The sequence below is a fragment of the Phaethon lepturus genome, unplaced genomic scaffold (genome assembly GCF_000687285.1).
Source record: "Phaethon lepturus isolate BGI_N335 unplaced genomic scaffold, ASM68728v1 scaffold55792, whole genome shotgun sequence".
NCBI classification, from domain to species: Eukaryota; Metazoa; Chordata; class Aves; order Phaethontiformes; family Phaethontidae; genus Phaethon; species Phaethon lepturus.
Genome location: NW_010525208.1, coordinates 2,470 through 13,076, shown reverse-complemented (window position 1 = coordinate 13,076; position 10,607 = coordinate 2,470). Strand labels below are relative to the sequence as shown.

At 42.8% G+C, this 10,607-nt stretch overlaps 1 protein-coding gene across 1 annotated transcript; it reads right to left on the bottom strand.

The window, feature by feature from the left end:
* Nucleotides 1-3,646: 3,646 nt before the first annotated feature.
* On the bottom strand, nucleotides 3,647-10,107 carry LOC104617361 (lysine-specific demethylase 4B-like). Its single transcript, XM_010282646.1, has 4 exons — nucleotides 10,006-10,107; nucleotides 9,117-9,236; nucleotides 6,228-6,320; nucleotides 3,647-4,322 (listed from the first exon to the last, which is right to left on the bottom strand). Exons 1-4 carry the CDS (start codon nucleotides 10,081-10,083, stop codon nucleotides 4,137-4,139), a joined length of 477 nt encoding a protein of 158 aa, XP_010280948.1. The 5' UTR covers nucleotides 10,084-10,107; the 3' UTR covers nucleotides 3,647-4,136.
* Between the last annotated feature and the right edge of the window lie 500 nt (nucleotides 10,108-10,607).

The following is a 10,607-nucleotide window of genomic DNA, read 5'->3' as shown; positions in this document are numbered from 1 at the left end:
CAGCTCCGGGGCTGGAGGAGGGCAACCCGGCCGGACCGCCGGAGGATGGAGCTGGCACAAATGGAGAACGTGGAAAAGCCACAGGAGGAAACCGAAACATGCCTCAGTAAGAGATGCAGGTCAGCTGCAGGGGTTTAAAAGATACGCACAAACACCCCTTCTCCAGGGATAAGAAAGGTGGAGAGCTCAGAAGAGGCTACCGAGTCGTGCTCGTCCACCCTCCTTCACCCAGCCCCAACGGTACTTGGAGGGAAGCGCAGGAAGCAAAGCCCTTCGCGGCAGCACCCGCACTGTCTCCCCGAGGACGCCCTGGGCACAGCATCATTTCCCACGACCCTACATCACCCACATTTTCACGGAGCAATCTCGGCGAGGAACGGAAACCCACGGTGACTTAGGGGGGTTGTGTGGAAACGTCTACTCCAGCCCGCGAGGCTGTGGGAGAGCGACGGCAAGGTCTGAGCCTTGCCTTTTGATCACGGACCCAGGCAGTTACTTGGAAGTACGTACTGCTTCTTAAGACATCTTTAAAATTACGTTAGTTCTTATTACAGCAATATAGCAGGATCTAAATTCAAAGGTAAGCTTTGCGTGGGCGTAAATTCCAACGGACTTCATATCAGCAGCTTCTTCCCACTAATGATTCCTCAGATTATCTCAAGAAAAACTATTAAGCTGCAAAAGACTGGAAGTTAGCGATGTCTTTTCTTTCACACAAGCTGCAGCATTAGCCTCATACGGCAACAACTGGAGAGGAATCTCTAGAAGAGTATGGGAGCTTAGGGTGGGAAATGAAGGTGTTTAAATGAAGGTTCAGGAAGATGCTATTTTAAGAGGTTCAATGTCAGCACGACCTCCAAGGGCTAGAAAGAAAGGCTCCTGGAAGGCTATGAAGCAGACTCCAAAAAGCACATAAAAACTGGTGATTTAAAAGATAAAGGATTTTAGAACCACCTCTGGCTATTTAGCAACCACAGTTCTCATGAACAAGCCAGCTAGAGCAAATCCTGGATCTGGGACAAAAATGCATTGCAAGCTTGGTTCTTAATTTTGGGAAGGGGTGCAACGACAGACCTCTTCTCCTGCACGGTTAACAGCGAGGAAGGAAAAGAGCACCTTCTTCTCCATCAGTCTCAGCTGCTCTTGGCTCAGTTTTATCAGTCAGCTTTACCCATCAGATCCAGGAGCCACCTTCTCCTGCAGTATAAAAGGCTTTAAACTTAGAAATGAAGAGACTTCAACCCCCCAAAAAGTGTAATTCTGAAGTGCTCAACAGCCTTTAATTCATTATGAACCTAGAGGCAGAGAAAAAAAATATGCAAAAAATACATCACATCCTTAATCTAGGGGGAGAAAAAAAATCATTGTTTTTATAGCACATCATCAGACACTTACAAATATATTTCACTGCAGGAAGGGGAGGGTAGGAATGTGCATTTCCCATTTCCTTTTCAATAGTCTGATGCCCAGAGGCCATCAATAGGGTCAATATTGATAATCTGCACAAGTCATTCCTAAACCAAAAAAAGAGGGATTTAAAAATAAACAAAAAGGGAGAACCCTTGCAACAAGGGCGGGCATTCTACAGTTCCAGGTTCACGTTTAAACATAACTCAGCATCCGAATATGGGGTGAGGAAACACACGTTGTTTTTACAATATAAATAGTGTTTTAAAAAGGTACTACATATGAACACAGTAACGGTGCTATTTCAGTCAGGACTTCAACATGCAGAGGAAACTCCCCATTGCTCACAACCACTCATCCCATCCCACCCTTCCCCTCCCACCTCCAAAAAAAATCCTCTGCTGTTTAAATTCTCTTTCAATTCTTTTAAATATTTCTCTTGTGGCCTGGCAACATTCTTATTCTTTTATACAAGCAAATTTTCTACTAAATCACGTCTTAACCGACAGGAAACAGCTATGTAGGAGTAACAACCGAGGCGTTTAAGAACCTTGCCAATTTTTGAAACTTTTATTAGTCTCAGTTTGTTTTTATTCTTGGAGACATCTATTGAAAACGTCAAAAACTCAGAAATAAAAAAAACCCTGTTTCAAACGTCTCACAAACACGCACGCGTGCACACGCGCACAGACACGCACACACAAAGAAAATAACCCGTAGCAGAGGCAGTAAGAAATAAAGGGAACTCCAATTCTCTCAAGGGAGAACAAAAACCAAAATAATAAAAAAAAAAAATTGCTTTATTCTATCTCCACTCTTTCACTAGGACAGTTTAATACCCATCGAGTCTCTTAAGACACTAATCTACCATCTGCCAGCCCACAAATCCTTCCCACTTATTCCCTTAAAGATCCCGCTATAACGTTGCTTAAAAACCTCTCCGCAGAACAATGACCACCTTGCAAATGGGCTTAAAAAAAAATTGTTAAAAATAATATTGTCTCTTTCTGTCCAGTAATTTCAGGGAATTAAGTGGGAAAGATGGCTGCGCAGCGTTCTGGGTAGCTCTGCTACCCCACAGCGGCTTCCGCCAGGCCAAGGCATCGAGGCGAGCGGTACGACGCGCCCGTGCCCCCCTTCACCCAGACACTGTGGAAGCCACGTCCCCTTCCCAGCTCTGCGCTACGGCTGCCCTTTTCTTTCCCTCGGAATTGATAGAGGTCCTCCAAAGAGAGTGGAAGACTTTCCAGTGACTTCAGCAGGGTTTTGGACCAGGTTCTTTTACAAAACACTGCTCCGTAACAGCTCTTCGACCGGAGGTGATTCTCAAGTGTTCAAGTGGGAGCTGCCCACTTCATACTTCAGGATTTCTTTTTGCCTTTAACGCTCGTTCAATTCTCAGTCAACTGAGTCCAATCAAATGAAGGGCTTGCAGTCCTCTTCCCCAGGAGTATCTTAAAGGCTCAGTCTTTACTTAAGTAAAGGATGTCACGACAATCAAAGGTGTTTGGGGAATTTCTTCTTTAATAGGATAAAAGAAAAACATACAAACACCTCCCGGGCTTCTGTCATGGAATGATTCTCACAACTGTAAGGAGCACAACTCAAAAAAAAACCAAAAACAAAAACAAAAAACCAAAAAAAAAAACCAAAAAACCAAAAAACAAAAAAAAAAAAACAAACAACGAGAGAGAGACAAAGAAAAGAAAAAGGTTCCTATGGGAAACATGCCTACCAGAGAGCTAGAGCAATCCCTCGATGCTCTACTCTGCAGTGGGGAAGGGGGATGGCTCGTAAAGGAACTAACACAAGAAGCAGCAACAGAACACTTGCCCAAACGGAGTGGCATATTGTAACTGAAAGCCATGCTGATTTTTAACTAGAAAGCAACTGTGATGGCAAAGATGGGGAAGGAAGATGACAAGAATGACCAAAACCTGGCCATTTCTTCCCTAAGTCCCTTCCTGGTGACACGGCAGAAACGCACACATCTATCACATGTCTTTAAGAGAACTAACGGTAAGAAACAGCCCAGCTATGAAACATTTCTTTCCCCATCTTCCCCAGCTTACAAAGAAGATAGTGTTTCTTTACAAAAAAAGAACCCAGAATTTCCCAGGACATCTGCTCTTGCTCTCTCTCCCCGCTGCAATATTAGTCACATTTCATCTGGGGGCGAGGGGGAAGGATTTTCTTTATTTTCTGTTTTAAAGCCATAATCTAGAAAAATGTTTTGTGGAAACTTTTCTTTTCCTATTTTTGTTTGCTTTTTTTTTTTAATAATGCTCATTTATAGAAAACTTCACAAAGGTGACGTCTATGTACAGAAAACACAATTCCAAAGGCTGCTTCAGTAGTCAATGTAATAGCACCTTTAAAGACAAAAGAGTTTGACATATTTTAAAAAGTCGTTTTGTCAAATTTTAACCCTTTCCAAGCCTCATAAAAAGGAGCCAGTCACAAAGCTCCGTTAGTACAAACTCTTCCGAAGTCTCCGTGTGAAATGCTGTCTGAAGGTTTTTCAAGCTCCCTACTCTATTGGTCAGCAACGTCTGGCAAAGTAGAGGTAGCGTGCAGCCAGACAGGATTTTCTTGCCGTCCAAACCAAGAGCAGATGAAAGGAATTCACAGCAGGCTATTGCACAAGGATGGTCTTCTATTCCACAGTTTCCTGGTTATTTTTCCACAGGCTTGAAAAGGGTTAATTTAATATTTTTAATGAATCCTGGTTAAAACATGTTGCTCTGAGTTCCAGGCTGGTACTGTGTCTGCAACAGGCTCTCCATAAAGGCCAAGTAATCTGGGTTTTGTCCGTATTCTTCAGGATTTCTTGAATTCCCCAGCCGGGGGCGTTTGGCCGCTCTCACTTCATCTCCCGAAAATACATCTTCCTGAGGGGCCCCAGTGCTGAGGGACTGCAGGAGACACGAAAGTACAATCGTTAGAGGCACAGCAGGAGAACAGGGAGAGACACGGGTGCAAGCCGTGGAGCATGCCTGCGCCGCAGGACAGCAGGGATAGCAAGTGAAAAATCTGGTTCAGAGCATTTCTGCAGAAAAAGCGAACTCCAAAACATGCAAAGCATACAGCTGAAATTAAAAATTCTGGGCTTCTGAAACCAAACCGGAAAGAGAAACCCTCGAGTTGCCTTCTTTCTGTTTCAAAATATCTTTCACTTCAGCTTCTCTCTTGCCAATTCTCTGTTTACTCCTATCCTCCTCTGCCTCTTCAGGATATTCACTCCTGGTAGAAAGCACAGAGGAAATCTGGGCATCCCTAATATCTTTTGTAAAAAAAAAAAGAACCAAAGAAAGCATCTGGGCAATCACTGTACGAACAATTGCTTCTGTTCGTCCTGCTCTTCACTCTCAAATGAGATGCATTTCTTGGTAGAAATTATCTCCTATTGCTTTGTTCCTTTGTTCTGCTGTGCTACGTTAAAGCGCTGTGAGCATCACTTCCACAGAGCAGAGTCTAACGCTTCTGGCAGCAGAAAGTACATGAAAAAAGCCTTCGCTTTCAGCCAGACTTGAAACTTTCTATTCACCTTCCAGCTCGCATTCCTTTCTCTGAACTGTTATAAAGCCCTATGTCTCCACTGCAGAGAATATGCTTCTTTCCAAATCCTGCATTTCAGGGCTCCACTGTGTTGTCTTTATTATTACTATGATTAGACAAGCTTAAATAGACTGGAATATTATGCACATCCTAGAAATTAATTCTAGGGTGCTGCTTTGCCACCGAAACTCTTTCAAAGATAACAAGGTAAATTATTATTAACCTCTCAAATTTATGCCATGAGGTCTTACAGAGATAAACAACTTCAAACAAGATGGAGAAGCCATCCAGAGCTACGTTTCAGAAAGCATTTTACAAGCGTTTTTTGGGTAAAACCCTTGAAGATTTCATGCATAAGCAAGCAGAAGTTTCCTCTAAATTGTCATCGCTTCTTCCACAGAATTGCCTCTCACCAGGCCATTTTTGACGATGTGCCTCTCGCCCTTCTGCTAGTGGCCATGGATTCGCAGGGTCGCTGAATCACTGGTTTAACTTGGCACAGCAATTCCTATATTCTTAAGGGAAGGTTTTTTGTCTTGTCAAAAAGACAGAAGCCCACAACCTTATCCCAGGTTAACTTTGTGGATCCGTCCCTGCCCTGCAGTGTCTGACATAACAGACATTTAGAATGAAGAAGAAAACTGTATATTCTCCATTTGCGGAGAAAACCAGTCTCATCATTTGTTTAAATGAGATGGCTTTAAAGGTTGAAGCACCAGGTTTGCAAAAACCCAGCAAGCCTGGAACCAAAAAAGCTATGAAATAAATCCCTCATATTTTCTAGGCTCAGTAATTCCATTGTACGCAGGTAAAGACATCCTGATCTTTTAGATTAAGAGCTTTATAGGCAAGAGCTACGTTCTAAATCTCCTATTTGGTGAGAAAAGTTGGTCTCGTGTCGCTAATCAGTTCTCCAGAAACCGCTTACCTGTAGACCGATTCTTCTGACGAAAGGCAATACTCAGACAGAATGGCAGTCCATATAACTAAATTCGTACGAGTGTAAAATGATACAAACATAATCTTTTAACCAGAGAAAACAAAAATCAGATCTGATCCTGCGAAAGGGAAAATCATTTAAATGCTTCCCAAGCATCTACATCAAGAATTTCTTCCACTCTACGTATTTTGTGAATGACAAGCGGTTCTACAGCCACAGAAATCGGCCGCATTCACCTAATGTCTAAACAATACGCTAAGAAAATGTGAACGAGTACTGCACGTCACAGCCGTTCCGCTGTTTCTGTTACTTTGATACCCACCAGGCGAGACTTCACTCTCTTGGGAAGCTCTTCCTCCAAGGTATAAATATCACCACGCTTTACCATTAATTGGGAACCATCTTCAAACTCGACCTGTAGAGTAGGGCAGAAGATGAAGTAAGAACTTGGCCTCTGCAGTCACAGTACGTCAACAGCCCCTTCCCAGACTACGCGCGTATGGCCCCTCCTTATGGCCCAGGAAGCATCAGGGGCCGGCTCCCACGGGCGATCCCCTGTTCTTGGCACCGCGTGTCTCCAGGATTCCTGCAGAAGGAGCGTCCCTAAGCTGTGTTAAGGATGCTGAACCCAGAAAGTGCTGGTTTCAGTGCTGCTCAGGCTCTCCTGTCTTATCTGGCCCAAGCGGTTTCGTTCGGTGCTACTGTGGATCCTAAAATGCCTATGCTACAGCTGGACCAGCACCTCTGCTCCCTCCTCCCAGTCACAGCACTAGAGATTGCCACTGATTTTTGCTTCAAATCCTGAAAAAAAGCAGCTTTTCAGTTACAGTAAAAGGCAGCCATGTATTCAGGCAATATGGTAATAAGAACTTCTTTCGTCTTAAACAAAGCATTTTCAGATGTCATGAGGAAACAACTCCAGCTACTAAAATACATTTGTATTTTAACAAGGAGAAATAGGCAGCCAGGTACAAAAACCGGCCAACTCCTCATATCAACCCTTTTCTGCTAAGCGCTGATTAGATGCGAATTATGCATCAGGTGTAACAGGAACGTTTATTCGTGGAAACGTGCATACAAAAATGTTAAAACCATTAAAAGTTTTTAAGAGAGTCTCATTTCCTTTGCTCAAAACTTATTACGCTTTTCTGGATAACGCAAAAGGACATGCACCACAGCTTAATACGGGATGTTAGGTTCAGATCGCACAAACTCAGAAGGAAGAAGGCTTCTGTGCTCTGAACTCCTCCTCCTGCGCTGCCCAGGTCTTGCAGCTCCCCAGTTACGCACGCTGAGGTCCCGTAACCGCGCAGCAAACGTCAGCTGGACTAGCTGTGCAGGAGGAGGCAAAGCTTTGAAAGACGAGCCCTGCTGCGGTGGTTTAAGCTGCTACCGGTCCCGTTTACTTTTCACAGACCACCACTACCATAACAGAGTCAGAAGGGAACAGAAATCATGAAGTTTAAGAAGCAGATTGCTGTTTCCACTACACGAGCTCAACTCCTAGTAGACAGGCAGGATTTGCGACCGAGGGCAGGGACATCTTAAAGTACAACAGAGTGGTTGGACCTTGTTTATTAAAGTTCCAAATTACTGATAGGGTTAGACCCCTGTTAGGAGCACATATTAGTGCAAGTTAAGAGACAGTCATTTGGGCTCAATTATTTTTTTTTTCGATCTATGCATCTAATCTTAGCAGACAAAATAATTAAGAGATGTGAACTGGGAAGCCACTGCAAAATAAGACAAGTTTAAAATGCAAAAGCTAATCCGTGCTGTCGTCTTCCTATGAATGCACTTATCTCATAACAAAACTGTCTCTGTGTTTTTAAATATAATCCTATTCCAAAACAGATAAAAGAGAAGCACCATAAGAACTGAAAAAGCATCTACATAGGGAACCAATATGGAAAGCTATTCAGGCTATTTTCCCCACGGAGAAGAGCTTTACTTATAGGTAACTGCATGATTTGAAAAACACAGACTCTTCATGCATATTTTTCTGTCATCTGGCACTATCAGCGGAACAGCCTATTTCAAATTATTGTACCTTTGAGAAATCAATGACAATTTCCTATACTTTGATTAAACCGGAAAGCGTGCATAACAATAGATCTTTATGGAACTATATATTGTACTTATTCATAACCAGGGTCACCTCAGATCACAGCTTCTCTGAAGCAGTTAACATCCATTATACACACCAAAAAGACTGTTAACTGACAGGGTGGGTTATTGTGCTCTTCGCATACAGATATGAAACACTCAGCATAGAAAGGATAGAAACCAGAACCCCACTTCAAACAACTACAAGATATGGGACTTCCTTTGCCTTTTGTCCAGGGTCATTAATCTCTTTAAAACAACAATTATTAGCAAATTTAAGCATGTATTTTTCAAAAGGGTGTGCACAAAGTATACTTTCCAAATCACTGTAATTTTCAGCTTCTTGGTATCATTTAAAATGGATTTAATCGAATGAATGTACTGCATCTTATAAAACCATCCGTGCTGAAATACTAGCACCATACCAGGTTAAATCTTCCCTTACGACTACAACCTTCCACAAACAAAAATCCCGTATGTGGAACAGACTCAAAAAAAACCTGGCTGCTTTTTTTCTCACCTTAAAAATAGAGATGGTGAGAGTGTATGAGACTATAGATCGAAGGTTTCTAATTCCTCACACAACAGCAGCAGGACGTTATTCCCACATGCTGATGCTGCTCCACAAAGTACCTTCCTGTGACCAGAGAATTATTCCTCCCCAGGAAGTAGTCTCCTGACCCATCCTCTCCCTTACTTCCTCTGGAAGTGTCAAGGAAAGTTGTAATTATGTAGATACTGACTCATGGGGAAACAAGAGACCACGAGCCCAGCTCCAGCCATAGAAAAGCCATCACAGAGTAGTTCAAGTCAGTCACTTTTGACCCGAGTCAGATGTGAACTGTAAGGAAAAGGGCAAATTTATTTTTATTTTAAAAGCAGATACAGTCTAGACATATGTCTACCCATACATACACGCTCTACCACAAAAACCTCTACTCTAATCCTACTTTAACATTATATTTCTCTTTAGGCTACCACAGTATTAATTTCAGGAGGCAAATTCTCCCTTCATGACCAGAGCAAGAATTCAACACCAGTGAACTATGCAGTTCGAGCAACAGACATGTTGACGTGGAGTAAGTGGGTACTCTTCCATACTCACCTGGTAAATCTGACTGATCTGGGCTGCAATAAACTTGGCCTTATAGATGATTCCATCTGTCCACTGCAGTTGAACCAACTCACCCTCTGGAGGGGGTCCCATTTGGATGCAGTCTCTGCTCTGAAGACACAGAGTGAAAGAGGTCAGCCAGCCAACACCAACAAAGCTCAAGAACTAGGTAAAGAGGTGTGTTTAAATCGCTGCTCAACACTATAATTAAGTGTAAGAAAGTTTCTGCCCTTGTGATTAATTTCAGTCGTCTCAAACAAAACCATTAACCAGTGAGAGACCAGAAATAAACATTTGCACCTCCTTCTGGTGACAGTACTCAGTTCTAAGACATTTCTCATTACAAATCCCAAAACATCAGATCTCCTACATCAGCAAAAACAGACGGGGTGACCTGCTCTGTTTCACATGGTGACTCAGTGGCACAATCAGGAAGCCAATGCATGAGTTGACAAGTCAGCCTCTTCTACACATTCCTTCTGTTAAGTGAATTCCCTATTTTGAACCAGAAGTGCTTACAGACAATCTGCTTCCCCCATGAATCACACTTGTCAGTTGAAAAATAAGAGATCATTCAACCACAAAACAAATAGGATGAAACTTAAACCAAACATTGCTTTCTGTTAGGTCATCTGCATACAGCAAAATCAGATCTTTGTAAAGGAACAAAAAAAAAAAAAAGAGATGTCATAAGCAAGAAGAACAGTAATGAAGTGCAGCATGAGTTTTTCTATGCAAGCAGCAATTTAAAAAAAAAAAAGTAAATTAAAAAGTAAAGTTTTACTTTGTTGTTCCACCCCAAAGCACACGGAAGAGGAATGCACACACTACACTTTGTACTCATCTATAATGGCAATAGTGTCCACAGAGAGCTGCTTACAATAATGCTTTCTGGGTAAACGTTGTCACTGTATGAACCATCATCAAAGTTGACTTCATAGAAAGTCTGTGTTGTCATGCCGATCACTTTACATCTGTAGTAGAGTCCATTCCGGTTCTTTGTGATCACAGTCTGGCCAAGGGTCACCTCCCTTCGAAACTGAATCTGCATTGTGGAGAAAAGGGAATAATTTGCAATTTGCAATCACAAAAGCTGCGTCAAAAGTACAGGCGTAGAGAAACTGTTCTACAAAAGAAAAAGAACAAACCCAAAAAACAAACCACCAAAAGAAAACAAAACCCCAAACTAAACCCAAAACACATACGTTCTGGTTAGCTGCTTTGTGTTTGAAGCAAGTGATGGACACGACATAGGGCCAGTCATCTGGCTCCATGGGCACGCCGGCTGCGTGCGCACAGGTCACGTGGAAGGACGTGGAGCAGTGCTCATACGAGCACTGGATGCAGGCACCAGACACCTTCTTCATCCGTTTCCGACAGTACACACATTTCTGAAAAGAAACACAGGGCAGCGTTACGCGCTCAGCGGCAGCTTTACCACAACGCAGGCAGGCACCCGCTACCCGACACGGAGGAAAAGTC

What these genes read in the sequence shown, in the direction of transcription:
- LOC104617361 (XM_010282646.1), bottom strand. Translation starts at nt 10,083, where the DNA reads ATGACAACACAGACTTTCTATGAAGTCAACTTTGATGATGGTTCATAC. An exon ending in AGATCAGTCAGATTTACCAG is followed by an intron (nt 6,321 to 9,116) that starts GTGAGTATGGAA and finishes CCTACTCTACAG; the next exon opens with GTCGAGTTTGAAGATGGTTC. An exon ending in AGAGAGTGAAGTCTCGCCTG is followed by an intron (nt 4,323 to 6,227) that starts GTGGGTATCAAA and finishes TGTCTCCTGCAG; the next exon opens with TCCCTCAGCACTGGGGCCCC.